At 61.0% G+C, this 17,651-nt stretch overlaps 1 protein-coding gene across 1 annotated transcript; it reads left to right on the top strand.

The window, feature by feature from the left end:
- Positions 1-7,743: 7,743 nt before the first annotated feature.
- On the top strand, positions 7,744-17,247 carry LOC135534166 (axoneme-associated protein mst101(2)-like; the record flags this gene model as incomplete). The annotated part of the gene is made up of 10 exons (XM_064961277.1): positions 7,744-7,990; positions 8,285-8,579; positions 8,940-9,547; positions 10,922-11,927; positions 11,982-12,463; positions 12,572-14,046; positions 14,363-14,830; positions 15,232-15,548; positions 15,644-16,721; positions 16,825-17,247. Coding segments are annotated over 10 exons (6,399 nt in total), but the record flags the coding sequence as incomplete, so codon positions are not given.
- Positions 17,248-17,651: the final 404 nt, after the last annotated feature.

The following is a 17,651-nucleotide window of genomic DNA, read 5'->3' as shown; positions in this document are numbered from 1 at the left end:
GCGCCCGGGAAAGCAGCGCCCGGGAGAAAGCAAGTGCCCGGGAGAAAGCGAGCTCGGGGAAAAGAAAGCAGCGCCCGAAGAAAGCGGCGCCCATAGAAAACAAAGCGCCCCTAGAAAGCGGCGCCCCTAGAAGAAAGCTCCCGAGAGAAAAGCGCCGGAAAGCGAGCACCCCAGAAAGCGCCCGAAGAAAAAAAAAGCGCCCGAAGAAAAAGCGAGCTCTGGGTGAAAGCGAGCACCCGAGAAAGCGGCGCCCCTAGAAAGCGCCACTAGAAAGAAAGCGCCCCTAGAAAAGCGCCCCTAGAGAAACTCCCCGAAGAAAGCGCCCCGAAGAAAGCAGCGCCCGAGAAGAAAGTGGGCGCCCCGAGAGAGAAAGCGAGCGCTCGAAAGAAAGCAGCGCCCGAAGACACGAAGCCCGAGCGAAGCGGCGCCCGAAGAAGGCGAGAAGCCCCGAAGAAAGCGCGCCCGAAGAAGAAAAGCGCCCGAGAAAAAGCGCGCCCGAAGAAAAGCGCGCCGAGACAGAAAGCGCGCCCCTAGAAGCGCCCGAAAGCGCCCGAAGATAAGCGGCGCCCGGAGAAGAAGGTGGCGCCACGGGAAAGCGCGCCCAGAAGAAAACAAGCGCCCTTGAAGAAAAGCGAAGCGCCCAGAAAAGAGAAAGCGGCGCCCAGGAAGATAGAAAACCCCTGAGAAAGCGCCCCCAGAGAAAGCCGAAGAAAGCCCGAGAAAGCGGCGAGCTCTGAGAAAAGCGGCGCCCGAAGAAAGCGGCGCCCCTAGAAAAGCTCCCGAAGAGAAAGCGAGCTCTGGGGAAAAGCGAGCACCCCAAAAGAAAGCGCCCGAGAGAAAGCGCCCGAAGAGAAAGCGCGCCCGGAAGAAAGCGGCGCCCGAAAAAAGCAGCGCCCGAAGAAAGAAGCGCGCCCAGAAGAAAGCAGCGCCCCTTGAAAGAAAGCAGCGCCCGAAGAAAGCGCCCGAAGAAAGCGCCCCAAGAGAAGGCAAAGCGCCCGAAAGCGCCCGAAAGCGCCCGAAGAAAGCGCCCGAAAGCGCCCGAAGAAAGCGCCCGAAAGCGCCCGAAGAAAACAAGCGCCCCAGGAGAAAGCCTTAGCGCCCAGAGAAAGCGCCCGAAGAAAGCGCCCCAGAGAAAGCGCCGAAGAGAAAACAAGCGCCCGAAAGAAAGCTCTGGAGAAAGCGAGCACCCCTAGAAAAAGCAGCGCCACTAGAAAGCGCCCGAAGAAAGCGCGCCCGAAGGCGAGTGCCCCATGAAGAAAGCGGCGCCCCTAGAAAGCGCCCGAAGAAAAACTCGAGGGAGAAAGCGAAGCACCCGAGCGGCGCCCTAGAAAGCGCCACTAGAAGAGCGGCGCCCCTAAAAGAAAGCGGCGCCCCTAGAAAGAAAGCAGCGCCCGAGAAAAGCGCCCGAAGAAAGCGCCCGAGGAAGAAAGCGCCCGAAGAAAGCGCGCCCGAAAGAAGCGCCCGAGAAAGCGCGAGAGAGAAAGCGCCGCCCGAAAGCCTGAAAGCGCCCAAGAGAGGCAAGGCAAGCCCGGGAGAAAGCGCGCCCGAACGCCCGAAGAAGAAAGCGCCCGAAGAAGCGCCCGAAAGCGCCCGAAGCGAGCGCCCGAAGAAAGAAAACAGCGCCCCAGAGAAAGCAAGGCGCCCGAGAAGAAAGCGCCCGAAGAAAGCGCCCCAGAAAGCGCCGAAGAAAACAAAAGCGCCCGAAAAGCAGCTCTGGAGGAGAAGCGAGCACCCCTAGAAGAGCGGCGCCACTAGAAGAAAGCGCCCGAGAAAGCGGCGCCCCGAAGAAGAAAACGAAAAAGTGCCCCATGAAGCGGCGCCCCTAGAAAAGCGCCCCAAGAAGAAAACTCCAGGGGAAAGCGAAGCACCCGAAGAAAGCGCGCCCCTAGAAGCGCCACTAGAAAGCGGCGCCCCTAGAAGAGAAGACGGCGCCCCTAGAAGAAAAAAGCGCGCCCAAGGAGAAAGCGCCCGAAGGGAAAGCGCCCGAGGAAAGCGCCCGAAGAAAGCAGCGCCCGAGAGAGCGCCCGAAGAGCGCCCTGAAAGCGCCCGAAAGCGCCCGGGAGAGAGAAGCGCGCCCGGGAGAAGCGAGCGCCCCGGGAGAAGAGACGCGCGCCTCGGGAGAAACAAGCACCCGGGAGAAAACAAGCACCCCGGGGAGAAGCGAAGCACCCGAAGAAAGCGAAGCGCCCCAAGAGAGCGGCCCCAAGAGCGCCCTAGAGAGAAAGCGCCCCAAGAGAAGAGCGAAAACCCCGGGAGAAGCGCCCGAAGATAGAAGCGCCCGAGAGAAAGCGCCCGAGAGAGAAAGCAAGTGCCCGGGAGAAAGCGAGCTCCGGGGAAGAAAGCGCCCGAGAAAAGCGCGCCCATAGAAGCGGCGCGCCCTAGAAGAAAGCGGCGCCCTAGAAAAAAACTCCCGAGAGAAAAGCGCCCGGGAAAGCGAGCACCCCAGGAGAAAGCGCGCCCCGAGAAAGCAGCGCACCGAAGAAAGCGCCACCGAAGAAGCGGCGCCCCGAACGAACGAAAACCCGGAAAGCGAAAGCGCCCGAAGAAAGAACAAAGCGCCCGAGAGAGAAGCGAGCAACCCTAAAGAGAGAAAACCCCGAGAAGGCAAGCCCTGGGAGAAGCGAGCACCCCGAAGAAAAGCAGCGCCCGAGAGAAAGCGCGCCCGAGAGAAGAAAGCGAGTGCCCCTAGAAAGCGCCACTAGAAAGCGCCCCAAGAGAAGGCAGCGCCCGGAGAAGCGGCGCGCCCGAAAGAAGAGACCCGAGAGAAAGCGCCCGAAAGCGCCCGAAGAGAAAGCGCCCCAAAGCGCCCGAAGCGCCCGAGAAGAAAAAACAACGCCGAAAGAAAAAGCGAGCTCTGGTGAAGAAAGCGAGCACCCGAAAGCGGCGCCCCTAGAAGAGCGCCACTAGAAGAAAAAGCGCGCCCCTAGAAGAAAGCTCCCGAAAGCGCCCCAAGAAGCGCGCCCGAGAAAGCGGCGCCCGAAAGGGAGCGCGCCCGAAGAAAGCGCGCCCGAAGAAGAAAGTCGCGCCCGAGGAAAAGCAGCGCTCGAGAAGCGAAGCGAAGAAGAGAAAACTCGGGGAGAAAGCGAGCACCCAAAACAGCGCCCCTAGAAAGCGCCACTAGAAAGTGGCGCCCCCTAGAAAGAAAGCGCCCCTAGAAGAAAGCGCCCGAAGAGAAAGCGCCCGAAAAAGAAAGCGCCCGAGAAAGCGCGCCCGAAGAAAGCGCCCGAAGAAAGAAAGCGCCCGAAGAAAGCGCCCGGAGAAAGCGGCGCCCGAGAGAGAAGAGAAGCTCGCCTCGGGAAGAAAACAAGCACCCGGGAGAAAGCGGCGCCAGAAGGAGAAAGCGCGCCTCGGGAAGAAAACAAGCACCCGGAGAAAGAAAGCGGCGCAGGGAAAGCGAGCACCAGAAGCGCGCCCCAAGCGCCACTAGAAAGCGCCCGAAGAAAGCGAAGCGAATAAGCGCCCAGAGAAAGCGCCCGAAGAAAGAGCAGAAAGCGCCCGAAAGCAGCGCCCGAAGAAAAAGAGCGGCGCCCGAAGAAAGCGAGTGCCCCTAGAGAAAGCGCCCACTAGAAAGCGCCCCAAGAAAGCAAAAGCGCCCGGAGAAGAAGCGGCGCCCCTAAGAAGAAGCCCCGAAGCGCCCGAAAGCGCCCCGAAGAGAAAGCGGCGCCCCCAGAAAGTGCCCCGAAGAAAGCGCCCGAGAAAAAAAAGCGCCCGAAGAAGAAAGCGACTCTGGGTGAAAGCGAGCACCCGAGAAAAGCGGCGCCCCTAGAAAGCGCCACTAGAAAGAAAAGCGGCGCCCCTAGAAAAAACTCCCGATAAGCGGCGCCCGGGAAAAGCGCGCCCGAAAAAGCGCGCCCGAAAAGCGGCGCCCGAAGAGAAAGTGAGTGGGCGCCCGAGGAGAAAGCGGCGCCCGAAGAAAAAACTCCGGGGAAAGCGAGCACCCGAGAAGAGCGCCCCTAGAAAGCGCCACTAGAGAAAGAAAGCGCGCCCGGGAGAAGCGCCCGAAAGAGAAAGCGCCCGAGGAAAGCGCCCGAAGAAGAAAGCGCCCGAGAAAGCGCCCGGAAGAAAGCGCGCGCCCGGAGAAAGCGGCGCCCAAGCCCGCCTCGGGAGAGAAACAACACCCCGGGAGAAAGCGACCCGGGAGAAAGCGAGCACCCGAAAGAAAAGCGGCGCCCAAGAAAGCGCCACTAGAAAGCGCCCCAAGAGAGCAAGCGCCCGGAGAAAGCGAAGCGAAGATAAGCGACCGGGAGAAAGCGCCCGAGAAAGCGAGCCCAGAAAGCCCAGAGAGAGAAAGCGGCGCCCGAGAGAGCGCCGAGAAAGCGCCCGGAGAGAGAGCGCGCCCTGGGGAAGCGCGCCCGGGAAAAGCAAGTGCCCGGGAGAAAGCGAGCTCGGGGAAGAAGCGCGCCCTGAGAAAAGCGCGCCCATAGAAAGCAGCGCCCCTAGAAGAGAAAGCGAGCGCCCCTAGAGAAAGCTCCCGAAGAAAGCGCCGGGAAAGCGAGCACCCCAGAAAGCGCCCGAGAAAACAAGCGCCCGAAAGAGAAAGCGACTCTGGGTGAAAGCAGCACCCGAAGAAAGCGGCGCCCCTAGAAAGCGCCACTAGAGAAGCGCGCCCCTAAAGAGAAAACTCCCGAAGAAAAGCGCCCCAAGAAAGCGCGCCCGGGAAAGCAGCGCCCGGGAAGAAAGCGCGCCCGAAGAAAGTGGCGCCCCGAGGAGAAAGCGCGCCCGAAGACAGAAGCCCGGAAAGCGAGCGCGCCCGAAGAAACAAGTGCCCGAGAGAAAGCGGCGCCCCCTGAAAGAGAAGCGAAAAAACCCCGAGAGAAAGCGGCGCCCGAAGAAGGCAAAAGCGCCCGGAGAAAGCGCGCCCGAAGAGAAAGCGGCGCCCGAAGAAAGCGGCGCCCCTAGAAAGCGCCCGAGAAAGCGCCCGAAAAAGCGCCCGAAGAAGAAGCAGCGCCCGGGAGAAGAGGGTGCGCCCGGGAGAAAGCGGCGCCCGGAGAAAACAAGCGCCCGAAGAAAGAAGCGAAGCGCCCAGGAAAAAAGCGGCGCCCGGAAAAAGCCCCCTGAGAAAGCCCCCAGAGAAAGCCCGAGAGAGAGAAGCGAAGAGCGAGCTCTGGGGAAAACGCGCCCGAAGAAGCGGCGGCGCCCGGGGAGAAGGCGCGCCACGGGAAGAAAGCGCGCCCGAAGAAAACAAAGCGCCCGGGAGAGAGAAGCGCCCCAGAGAGAGCAATTATTTACTACACTTTTATATTTATATTTGCTATCATTTAGAATTTTGTTACAATGTATATTGTATACATTGTTGCTTTGGCAATATTGACACAATGTTTTTCATGCCAATAAAGCAGTTTGAATTTGAATTTGAGAGAGCGAGCTCAGGGAGAGAGAGGGGTGGCGCCCGAGAGAAAGCGAGGCGAGAGAGAAAAGCGTGGGCGCGAGAAAGCGCGCCCGAGAGAAAGCGCGCCCGAAGAAGAGAAGAGCGCCCGAAGAGAAAGCGCGCCCGGGAGAAGCGGCGCCCGGGAGAAAGCGCGCCCGAGAAAGAGAAACAAGCGCCCGGGAGAAGAGCGCCCCAAGAGAGCAATTATTTACTACACTTTTATATTTTATATTTGCTATCATTTAGAATTTTGTTACAATGTATATTGTATACATTGTTGTTTGGCAATATTGACACAATGTTTTTCATGCCAATAAAGCAGTTTGAATTTGAATTTGAGAAAAGCGAGCTCAGGGAAAGAGAAGCGGCGCCCGAAAAGCGAGGCCCCGAGAAAGCGAGGCCGCGAGAAAGAAAGCGGCGCCCGAGAAAAAGCGGCGCCCGAAGAAAAAGCGCCCGAGAAAACAAAGCGCCCGAAAGAAGCGCCCCTGGAGAAGAGAACAGCGCCCGGGAGAAAGCGCGCCCAGGAGAAAGCAGCGCCCGGAGAAAGCAGCGCCCGAAAGAAAAAGCGGCGCCCGAAAAAGCGCGCCCGAAGAAAACAAAGCGCCCGAGAAAACAAGCGCCCGAAAAACAAAGCGCCCGAAGAGAAAGCAGCGCCCCTGGAAGGCAAACCGCGCCCAGAGAAAGCGGCGCCCGAGAAAGAAAGCGCGCCCGAAGAGAAAGCGGCGCCCCTGGAAGAGAGCAAAGCGCCCGAGAGAAAGCAGCGCCCGAAGAAAGCGCGCCCGAAGAAAAGCAGCGCCCTGACAGCGCCCGAAGAAGCGCGCCCGAAAGCGCCACTAGAAAGCGCCCCAAGAGAAGGCAAGCGACCCGGGAGAAAGCGGCGCCCGAGAAAGCGCCCGAAAGCGCCCGAAAGCGCCCGAAGAAAGCGCCCGAAGAGAAAGCGCGCCCCTGGAAAGAAAGCGCGGTGCGGGAGAAAGCGCCCGAAAACGCCCGAAGAAAACAAAGCGCACCGAAGAAAACTCTGGGGAGAAAGCGAGCACCCCTAGAAGCGGCGCCACTAGAAAGCGCCCGAGAAAGCGCCGCGAAAGCGAGTGCCCGAAGCGGCGCCCTAGAGAAGCGCCACTAGAGAAAGCGCCCCAAGAAGGGCAAGTGCCCGGGAGAAAGCGGCGCCCGAAAAAGCGCCCGAAGAAAAAACAGCGCCCGGGAGAAGAGCGCGCCCAAGAAACAATTATTTACTACACTTTTATATTTTATATTTGCTATCATTTAGAATTTTGTTACAATGTATATTGTATACATTATTTGCTTTGGCAATATTGACACAATGTTTTCATGCCAATAAAGCAGTTTGAATTTGAATTTGAGAGAAAGCGACTCAGGGGAGAGAGAGAAGCGCGCCCGAGAGAAGCGAGGCCCGAGAGAGAAAGCGAGGCGCGAAAGAAAGCGGCGCCCGAAGAAAAGCAGCGCCCGAGAAAACAAGCGCCCGAAAGAAAACAAAGCGCCCGAGAGAAAGCAGCGCCCCTGAAGAAGAAGAGGACAGCGCCCAGGAGAAAGCAGCGCCCGAAAGAAAGCAGCGCCCGAAGAAGAAAACAAGCGCCCGAGAAAACAAGCGCCCGAGAAGAAAGCGGCGCCCCTGGAGAAAGCGGCGCCCTGAAGAAGGCAAAAGCGCCCGAGAGAGAAAGCGCGCCCGAAAAGCGGCGCCCGAAAAAAGCGAGGCGAAAAGCGAGCGAGGCAGAAGAAAGCAGCGCCCGAAGAAAGCAAAGCGCCCGAAGAAAAAAGCGCCCGAGAAACAAGCGCCCGAAAAAGCGGCGCCCCTGAAAGAAAGAAAAAGCGCCCGGAGAAAAGCGGCGCCCGAAAAGCAGCGCCCGAAAAAACAAAGCGCCCGAAGAACAGCGCCCGAAAAAGCGGCGCCCCTGGAAAGCGGCGCCCCTGAGAAAGAGAAAAGCGCCCGGAGAAAAGCGCCCGAAAGAAAGCGCGCCCGAAGAAAGCGGCGCCCCTGAAGAAGAAAACCGCGCCCAGAAGAAAGCAGCGCCCGAAGAAAGCGGCGCCCGAAGAAAGCAGCGCCCTTGAAGCGCCCGAAAGCGGCGCCCGAAAACAGCGCCACTAGAAAGCGCCCCAAGAAGAGCAAAGCGACCGGAAAAGAAGCGGCGCCCGAAGAAGCGCCCGAAGAAAGCGCCCGAGAGAAAGCGCCCGAAAGCGCCCGAAAGCGCCCGAAAGCGCCCGAAGAGCGCCCGAAAGCGCCCGAAAGAAAGCGGCGCCCCTGGAGAAAGCGCGAGTGCGGGAGAAAGCGCCCGAAGCGCCGAAGAGAAACAAGCGCACCGAGAAGAGAAAACTCTGGGGAGAGAAGCGAGCACCCCTAGAAAGCGGCGCCACTAGAAAGCGAGAAGAGAAGCGCGCGAAAAAGAAAGCGAGTGCCCGAAGAAAGCGCGCCCCTAGAAAGCGCCACTAGAAAGCGCCCCAAGAGGGCAAGTGCCCCGGAGAAGCGGCGCCCGAAGAAGCGCCCGAAGAGAAAGTGCCCGAAAAAGCGCCCGAAAGCGGCGCACCGAAGACAGCGAAGCCCGAAAGAACAAAGCGCCCGAAAGAAGAAAGCGAGCAACCCTAAAGAGAAAACCCCGAGAAGAGAAGGCAAACCCCGGGAGAAAGCGCGCCCGAAGAAAGCGCGCCCGAAAGAAAGCGCGCCCCGAAAGCGCGCCCGAGAAAAGAAAAGCGCGCCCGAAAGAAAGCGAGTGCCCCTAGAAGAGCGCCACTAGAAGAAAGCGCCCCAAGAAAGCAAAAGCGCCCGGAGAAGCGGCGCCCGAAGAAAGAGGGCGAAGAAGGCCCGAAAGCGCCCGAAGCAGCGCCCCCAGAAAGCGCCCGAAAGAAAAAGCGCCCGAGAGAAGCGCCATTAGAAGAAACTCCCGAAGAGAAGCGCCCAAGAAGCAGCGCGCCAGGAGAAAGCAGCGCCCCGGAAAGCGGCGCCCGGGAGAAGAAAGCGGCGCCCCGAAGAAAGAAAGTGGGCGCCCCGAGGAGAAAGCGCTCGAGAGAAGCGGCGCCCGAACGGCGAAGCCCGAGAGCGAAGCGCGCCCGAAGAGAAACAGCGCCCGAAGAGAGAGCGAAAGCGCCCCTGGAAAGAGAAGGCAAGCGCCCCGGGAGAAAGCAGCGCCCGAAAGAAGGCGAAGTGCCCGAAAGCGGCGCCCCTAGAAAGCGCCACTAGAAGAGAAAGCGCCCCAAGAGGGCAAGTGCCCCGGAGAAAGCGGCGCCCGAAAGCGCGCCCGAAGAAGAAAACAAAGCGCCCGGGAGAAAGCGCCCCAGAGAGAAAATTATTTACTACACTTTTATATTTATATTTGCTATCATTTAGAATTTTGTTACAATGTATATTGTATACATTGTTACTTTGGCAATATTGACACAATGTTTTTCATGCCAATAAAGCAGTTTGAATTTGAATTTGAGAAAGCGAGCTCAGGGAGAAGAGAGAGCGCGCCCGAAGAGAAAGCGAGGCCCGAAAAAGAAGCGAGCGCGCGAGAAAAGCAGCGCCCGAAGAAAGCGGCGCCCGAAAAACAAGCGCCCGAAAAACAAAAAGCGCCCGAAGAAAGCGGCGCCCTGGAGAGAGAAACCGCGCCCAGGAGAAAGCGCGCCCGAAAGAAAGCGCGCGCCCGAAGAAAACAAAAGCGCCCGAGAAAACAAAAGCGCCCGAAGAGAAAGCGGCGCCCCTGGAGAAAGCGGCGCCCCTGGAAGAAGAGCAAAAGCGCCCAGAGAAAGCAGCGCCCGAAGAAAGCGGCGCCCGAGAAAGCAGCGCCCCTGAAGAAGAGCAAAAGCGCCCGGGAGAAAGCGGCGCCCGAAGAAAAGCGCGCCCGAAGAAAAGCGGCGCGAAAGAAAGCAGCGCCCGAAGAAAGCGGCGCCCAGAAGAAGCAAGCGACCGGAGAAAGCGGCGCCCGAGAAAGCGCCCGAAGAAAGCGCCCGAAGAAAGCGCCCGAAGCGCCCGAAGAGAAGCGCCCGAAAGCGCCCGAAAGCGCCCGAAGAGAAGAGAAAGCGGCGCCCCTGGAGAAAAGCGCGAGTGCCCCGGGAGAAAGCGCCCCGAAAAAGCGCCCGAGAGAAAACAAAAGCGCACCGAAGAAAAAAGAGCTCTGGGGAGAAAGCGAGCACCCCTAGAAAGCGGCGCCACTAGAAAGCGCCCGAAAAGCGGCGCCCGAAAGCGAAGTGCCCGAGAAAGCGGCGCCCCTAGAAGGCGCCACTAGAAAGCGCCCCAAGAAGAGGGCAAGTGCCCGGGAGAAAGCGCGCCCGAAGAAAGCGCCCGAGAAGAGAAGTGCCCGAGAAAGCGCCCGAAGCGCGCCGAAAGACAGCGAGAGCCCGAAGCCCCGAAGAGAACAAAGCGCCCCGAAAGAAAGCGAGCAACCCTAAAGAGAAAACCCGAAGGCAAGAGCCCCGGGAGAAAGCGCGCCCGAAGAAAGCGCGCCCGAAGAAAGCGCGCCCGAAGAAAGCAGCGCCCGAAGAAGAAGCTCGCGCCCGAAGAAAAGCGAGTGCCCCTAGAAAGCGCCACTAGAGAGCGCCCCAAGAGAAAGGGCAAGCGCCCAGGAGAAAGCGCGCCCGAAGAAGAGGGCGAGAGAAAGCGAAAGCGCCCGAAAGCGCGCCCCCAGAAAGCGCCCGAAGAAAAGCAAAAAGCGCCCACGAAGAAAGCGCCATTAGAAGAAAGCTCCGAAGAGCGCCCCAAGAAAGCGCGCCCGGAAAGCGCGCCCAGGAAAGAAGAGCGCGCCCGAAGAAAAAGCCCGAGAGAAAGCGGCGCTCGAGAGAAAGCAGCGCCCGAAGACGAAAACCCGAGCGAAAGCGGCGCCGAAAAGCAAGCGCCCGAAGAAAGCGGCGCCCCTGAAGAAGCGAAAACGCCCGAGAAAAGCGGCGCCCGAAAAGCGGCGCCCGAAGAAAAGCGGCGCCCCTGAAAGAAAAAGCGCCCCTAGAAAGAAAGCAGCGCCCGAAAGCAAACGCCCCTAGAAAAGCGCGCCCTTGAAGAGCGGCGCCCGAAGAAAGCGCCACTAGAAAGCGCCCAAGAAGGCAGCGACCGGGAAAAGCGAGCGCCCGAGAAGCGCCCGAAAAGCGCCCGAAAGCGCCCGAAAGCGCCCGAGAAGCGCCCGAAGAGAAAGCGAAGCGCCCCTGGAGAGAGAAGCGCGCGAAGTGCCCCAGGAGAAAGCGCCCGAAGAAAGCGCCCGAGAAAGCAAAAGCGCACCGAGAGAAAACTCTGGGGGAAAGCGAGCACCCCTAGAAGAGCGGCGCCACTAGAGCGCCCGAAGAGAAAGCGCGCCCGAAAGCGGGTGCCCGAAAGCGCCCCCTAGAAAGCGCCACAGAGAGAGAGAGCCCCCAAGAGGGCAAGTGCCCCGGGAGAGGCGAGCCCGACCGCCCGAAGAGAGAGAGCAAGCGCCCGGGAGAAAGCGCCCCAAGAGAACAATTATTTACTACACTTTTATATTTTATATTTGCTATCATTTAGAATTTTGTTACAATGTATATTGTATACATTGTTGCTTTGGCAATATTGACACAATGTTTTTCATGCCAATAAAGCAGTTTGAATTTGAATTTGAGAAAGCGAGCTCCAGGGAGAAGAGAGCGCGCGCCCGAGAGAAAGCGAGGCCCGAAGAAAGCGAGGCCGCGAGAAAGAAGCGGCGCCCGAAGAAAAGCGAGCCCGAGAGAAAAGCGCCCGAGAAAACAAGCGCCCCGAGAAAGCGGCGCCCCTGGAGAGAAAGGCACGCGCCCGGGAGAGAAAGCGGCGCCCCGAAGAGAAAGCGCGCCCGAAGAAAACAAGCGCCCGAGAGAAGCGGCGCCCCTGGAAAGAAAGCGGCGCCCCTGAGAAAAGGGCAAAGCGCCCGAGAAAAGCGCGCCCGAAGAAAGCGCGCCCGAAGAGCGAGGCGAAGCGAACGCGAAGAAGCGCGCCCGAAGAAAGCGGCGCCCGAAGGCTCGCGCCCGAAAACAAAAGCGCCCGAAGAAGAAAGCGCGCCCCTGGAGAAGAGAACCGCCCCCGGGAGAAAGCGGCGCCCGAAGAAAGAAAGCGGCGCCCGAAGAAAACTCCAGCGCCCCGAAAACAGCGCCCGAAGAAAGCGGCGCCCCTGAGAGAAAGCGGCGCCCCTGAAGAAGAAACAAGCGCCCGGAGAAAGCGGCGCCCGAAGAAAGCAGCGCCCGAAGAAAGCGGCGCCCCTGAAGAAGAAGACAGCGCCCGGAGAAAGCGGCGCCCGAAGAAAGCAGCGCCCGAAGAAGAAAGCGGCGCCCGGAGAAAGCAGCGCCCCTGCGCGCCCGAAGCGCCACTAGAAAGCGCCCCTAGAAGGCAAAGCGCCCGGGAAAGCGGCGCCCGAAAGCGCCCGAAGCGCCCGAAGAAAGCGCCCGAAAAGCGCCCGAAAAGCGCGCCCGAAAGCGCCCGAAAGCGCCCGAAAGAAAGCGGCGCCCCTGGAAGAAAGCGCGAAAGCCCGGAAAAGCGCCCGAAGAAAAGCGCCCGAAGAAAACAAGCGCCCGAAGAAAACTCTAGAGGAAAGCGCACCCCTAGAAAAGCGGCGCCACTAAAAGAAAGCGCCCGAAAAAGCGGCGCCCTTGAAAGAAAGTGCCCGAAAAGCAGCCCCTAGAAGAAGAACAGCGCCCACTAAAGCGCCCCAAGAGAGGAAGCAAGTGCCCTGGGAGAAAGCGGCGCCCGAAGAGCGCCCGAGAGAAAGAAGTACCCGAGAAGCGCCCGAAGAAAGCGCCCGAAGGAGCAAAGCGACCGGGAAAAGCGCCCCCGAGAAAGCGCCCGAAGAGCGCCCGAGAAAGCGCCCCGAGAAAAGCGCCCGAAGAAAGCGCCCGAAGAAGCGCTCGAAGAAGAAAGCGGCGCCCCTGGAGAAGAACGAAGTGCCCGGGAGAAAGCGCCCGAGAAAAACGCCCGAAGAGAAAACAAAGCGCCCACCGAAAGCTCTCTGGGGAGAAAGCGAGCACCCCTAGAAAGCAAGCGCGCCACTAGAAAGAAAGCGCCCGAGAAAGCAGCGCCCGAAGAAGAGCGAGTGCCCGAAAGCGCGCCCCTAAGAGAAAGCGCCACTAGAAAGCGCCCCAAGAGAGGGCAAGTGCCCCGGAGAAAGGCGCGCCCGAAAGAGAGCGCCCGAGAAGAAAGTGCCCGAGGAACGCGCACGAGCAGACAGCGAAGCCCGAAGCCCCCGAGAAGAACAAAGCGCCCCGAAAGAGAAAGCGAGCAACCCTAAGAGAAAACCCCGAGAGAAGGCAAGCGCCCCCTAGAGAAGCGGCGCCCGAGAAAGCGGCGCCCGGAAAAGCGGCGCCCGAAGAAGAAAGCGGCGCCCGAAGAAGAAAGCGGCGCCCGAAGAAGAAAGCGAGTGCCCCTAGAAAGCGCCACTAGAAGAAAGCGCCCCAAGAAGAAAAAAGCCCCGGGAAAGGCGGCGCCCGAAAGGCGAAGGGCAGCGAAGAAAGCGCCCGAAGAGAAAGCGGCGCCCCCAGAAAGCGCCCGAAGAAAACAAGCGCCCGAAGAGAAAGCGCCATTAGAGAAAAACTCCCGAAGAAGAGCGCCCAAGAAGCGAGCGCCGGAGAAAGCAGCGCCCGGAGAAAGAAAAGCGGCGCCCGAAGAGAAAAGCGCCCGAGAAAGCGGCGCCCGAAGAAGCGCCGCCAAAGCGCCCGAAAGCGCGCCCGAAGAAAAGGCAGCGCCCCTGAAGAAAGCGAAAAGCGAAGAGAAACCGCCCTTGAGAAGAAAGCGCGCCCGAAGAAAGCGGCGCCCGAAAAGCGCCCGAAAGCGCCAAGCGCGCCCGAAAGCGCCCGAAAGGTGGCGCCCGGAAAGAAAGCGCGCCGGGAAAAAGCGGCGCCCGGGAGAAAGCGCGCCCAGGAAAGCGCCCGAAAGCGCCCGAAGAAGAGCGGCTCTGGGGAAAGCGCGCCGAAGAAAGCGAGCCCTGAAAACTCCCGAAGAAAGCGAGCTCTGGGGAAAAGCGAGCACCCAAGAAAGCGCCCGAAAGCGCCCACGAGAAAGCGCCCGAAAGCGCCCGAGAAAGCGCCCGAAGAAAGCGCGCCCGGAGAAGAAAGCGGCGCCCGCGGGGAAAAGCGGCGCCCGAAAAGAAAACAACGCCCGAGAAAAGCGGCTCAGGAAGAAAGAAAGCAGCGCCCGAAGAAAGCGAGGCGAAGAGAAAGCGCCCCTAGAAAGCGGCGCCCGAGAGAAAACAAAAAGCGCCCGAGAGAAAGCGCCCGAAGAAAGCGGCGCCCCTGGAAGAAGGAGCAAAAGCGCCCGAGAAAGCAGCGCCCGAAGAAAGCGGCGCCCGAAGAAAAGCGGCGCCCGAGAAAGCAAAAGCGCCCGAAGAAAACAAAAGCGCCCGAGAAAAGCAGCGCCCCTGAAGAAAGCGCAAAAGCGCCCGAGAAAGCGGCGCCCGAAGAGCGGCGCCCGAAAGAAAGCGGCGCCCCGAAGAAGGCAGGAAAAACCGCCCAGGAGAAAGCCGCCCGAAGAGCGGCGCCCGAAAAGCGGCGCCCAGAAAGAAAGCGCCACTAGAAAGCGCCCCAGAAAGAAACCGCCCGGGAGAAGAAGCGGCGCCCGAAGAAAGCGCCCGAAGAAGCGCGCCCGAAAGCGCCCGAAAGCGCCCGAAGAAAAGCGCCCGAAGAAAGCGCCCCTGGAGAGAAGAAGGTGGCGCCCGGAAAGCGGCTCGCCCAGGAGAAAGCCGCCCAGAAAGCGCCCGGAGAAAGCGCCCGAAAGCGCCCCCAGAAGCGCCCGAAGAGAAAACAAGCGCCCGAGAAAACTCTGGGGAAAGCGGCACCCTAGAAGCGGCGCCACTAGAAAGCGCCCAAGAGAAAGCAGCGCCCGCGAAGAAAGCGAAAACGAGAAGCGGCGCCCCTGAAAAGCGCCACTAGAAAGCGCCCAAAGAGAAAGCGGCGCCCGAAGAAAGCGCGAAAGCGCCCGAAAGCGCCCGAAGCGCCCGAAAGCGCCCGAAGAAAGCGCCCGAAGAAAGCCCAGAGAAGCGCCCGAAGAAAAGGTGGCGCCCGGAAAGAAGGTAGCGCCCGAGAAAGAAACCGGCGCCCCAGAAGAGAAAGCGGCGCCCTGAAAAAGCGGCGCCCGAAGAAAGCGCGCCCGAAGAAAGCGCGCCCGAAGAGCGCGCCCGAAAGAAAAAGCGGCGCCCGAAAAACCCGCGGCGCCCGAAAGCAGCGCCCGAAGAAAGCGGCGCCCGAAGAAGCGGCGCCCCCTGGAAGAAGAAAGCGAAGAAAACGCCCAGGAGAAAGCGGCGCCCGAAGAAAACAGCGCCCGAACTAGAAAGCGGCGCCCCTGAGAGAAGGGCAAAGCGCCCCCTGAAAGCAGCGCCCGGAGAAAGCAGCGCCCGAAAAAGCAGCGCCCTGAAGAAGAACGCGCCCAGGGAAAACAAGCGCCCGAGAAAACAACGCCCAGAAAGCAGCGCCCGGAGAAGAGCAGCGCCCCGGGAGAAAGCGGCGCCCGAAGAAAAGCGGCGCCCGAAGAAGAAGCGGCGCCCGAAGAAAAGCGGCGCCCCTGGAGAAAGCGGCGCCCGAGAAAGCGCGCCCCTAGAAAGCGCCACTAGAAAGCGCCACTAGAAAGTGCCCCAAGAGGGCAAGTGCCCGGGAGAAAGCGGCGCCCCTGGAAAGCGGCGCCCCTGGAAAGCGGCGCCCCTGGAAAGCGCGCCCGGGAAGAAGAAGCGAAGTGCCCGAAGAGAAAGCGGCGCCCGAAAGAAAGCGCGCCCGAAAAAGAAAGCGGCGCCCGAAGAAAGCGGCGCCCGAAAAGCGCGCCCCTAGAAGAAAGCGCCCGAAAGAAAGCGCCCCCTAGAAAGGCGCCACTAGAAAGTGCCCAAGAGAAAAGTGCCCGGGAAAAGCGGCGCCCGAAGAGCGCCCGAAGAAAAGCGCCCGAAGGCGCCCGAAAAAAGCGCCCGAAGAAAGTGAAGCGCCCCTAGAAGAAGCGCCGAAGAAAGCGCCCCAGAGAAGGCAAGTGCCCGGAGAAAGGCGCCCGAAGAGAAAGCGCCCGAGAAAGCGCCCGAAGAAAGCGCCCGAAGAAAGCGCCCGAAGAAAAGCGGCGCCCAGGAAGAAAGCGGCGCCCGGGGAAAACAGCGCCCAGGAAAGCGGCGCCCAGGAAAAGCGGCGCCCGAAGAAAGCAGCGCCCGAAAGCGCCCGAAGAAAGCGCCCGAAAGCGCCCAGAGAAAGCGACGCCAAAAGAAAGCGGCGCCAAGGAAAAGCGAGCGCCCGGAGAAAGCGGCGCCCGGAAAGAAAACGCGCCCGGGAGAAAACAAAAAGCGCCCGGGAGGAAAAGCGCGGCGCCCGGGAGAAAGCGGCGCCCGGAGAGAAAGCGCCCGAAAGGCGGCGCCCCAGAAAGCGCCCCAGAAAGCGCCCGAAGAAAACAAGCGCCCGAAGAAAGCGAGCTCTGGGGAAGAAGCGGCGCCCTAGAAGAGAAGCGGCGCCCCTAGAAAAAGCTCCCGAAAGCGCCCAGAGAGAAAGCGGCGCCCGAAGAAAAACAGCGCCCGAGAAAGCGGCGCCCGAAAAGCGCCCCCTGAAGAAAGCAGCGCCCAGAAAAAAAGCAGCGCCCGGAGAAAGCAGCGCCAGAAGAAGAAAGCAGCGCCCGAAGAAAGCGCCCGAAGAAAGAAAGCAGCGCCGAAAAACAGCGCCCGAAGAGAAAACAGCGCCCGAAGAAAGCAGCGCCCGAAGAAAGCAGCGCCCGAAGAAAAGCGGCGCCCCTGAAGCGCCCGAGCGCCCGGAAGAAAGAAAGCGGCGCCCGAAGAAAGCGGCGCCCGAAGAGAAAGCGGCGCCCGAAAAAAGCGCGCGCCAAGAAAGCAGCGCCCGAAAAAGCGGCGCCCTAGAAAGAGCGCCACTAGAAAGCGCCCGAAGCAGCACCCCTGAAGAGCAGAAAGCGCCCGGAGAAGCGGCGCCCGAAAACAAGCAACCCGAAGAAAGGCAAAAGCGCCCAGAAAAGCGCGAAAGCAGCGCCCGAGAAAGCGTCGCGAAAGCGGCGCCCGAGAAGCGAGCGCCCGAGAAAACAAGCGCCGGAAAGAAGCAGCGCCCTGAAAAGAACAGCGCCCGAAAAGAAAGCGCGCCCGAAGAAAGCAGCGCCCGAAAAGAAAACAGCGCCCGAAGAAAGCCCCTGGAGAAACTCGCCCGGGAAAGCACGCCCGAAGAAAGCGCCCAGAGAAAGCGGCGCCGAGAAAGCGCGCCCAGAGAAAGCGGCGCCAAGGAAAAGCGGCGCCCGAAGAAAGCGCGCCCAAAAAGCGGCGCCAAGGAAGCGCATAAGAGAAAGCAGCGCCCGGGAAAAAGAAAACAAGCGCCCGGGAGAAGAGAAAACGCGCCCGAAGAGAAAGCGCGCGCCCGAGGAGAAAGCAGCGCCCGGAGAAAGCGCCCGAGAGCCCCAGAAAGCGCCCCAGAGAAAGCGCCCCCTAGAAAGCGCCCGAAAACAAGCGCCCGAAGAAAGCGAGCTCTGGGAAAGAAAGCGGCGCCCCTAAAGCGGCGCCCCTAGAAAGCGGCGCCCCTAGAAAAGCTCCCGAGAAAGCGAGCACCCCTAGAAACAAAGCGCCCGGAAAAGCAGCGCCCGAAAAACAAGCGCCCGAGAAAGCGGCGCCCGAAAGAAGCAAAGCGCCCTGAAGAAAGCGCGCCCGAAAGCGGCGCCCGGAAAAAAGAAAGCGACGCCCGAAAGCGGCGCCCGAAAAGGCAAAAGCGCCCGAAGAGAAAGCGGCGCCACTAGCGGCGCCCTGGAGAAAAAGAAGCGCCCGGAGAAAGCGGCGCCCAGGAAAAGAGCGGCGCCCGAAAGCGCCCGAAAAGCGCCCGAAGAAAGCGCCCGAAGCGCCAAGAAGCAGCGCCCGAAGAAGCAGCGCCCCTGGAAAGAAGGCAGCGCCCGGGAGAAAACGGCGCCCGAAGAGAAAGCAGCGCCCGAAGAAAGCGCCCGAAGAAAGCAGCGCCCCAGAGCGCCCCTAGAAAAGCGCCACTAGAGCAAAAAAGCGCCCGAGAAGAAAGCGAGCACCCCTAGAAAGCGAGCGCCCAGGAAAGCGGCGCCCGAGAAAACAAGCAGCCCGAAGAGAAGACCGCGCCCGAGAGAAAGCGGCGCCCGCGAAGAAAGCGGCGCCCGAAGAAAAGCGCTCCCGAGACAGAAAGCGCGAACCCTAAGAAAGCGGCGTCGAAGACCCGAGAGAGAAAGCGAGCGCCCGAAGACGAAAGCGGCGCCAGACAGAAAAGCAGCGCCCGAAGTTGAAGAAAGCGGCGCCCGAGACAGAAAGCGGCGCCCGAAGACGAAAGTGGCGCGAGACAGAGAAAGCTGGCGCCCGAAGAAAGCGGCGCCCGGCGACGAAAGCGGCGCCCAGGACGAAAGAGAAAGCGGCGCCCGAGACAGAGAAAG

This window comes from Oncorhynchus masou, unplaced genomic scaffold (assembly GCF_036934945.1).
Source record: "Oncorhynchus masou masou isolate Uvic2021 unplaced genomic scaffold, UVic_Omas_1.1 unplaced_scaffold_3091, whole genome shotgun sequence".
NCBI classification, from domain to species: domain Eukaryota; kingdom Metazoa; phylum Chordata; class Actinopteri; order Salmoniformes; family Salmonidae; genus Oncorhynchus; species Oncorhynchus masou.
Note: the sequence above shows the minus strand (reverse complement) of the source record. Positions and strands in the feature narration are given on the sequence as shown.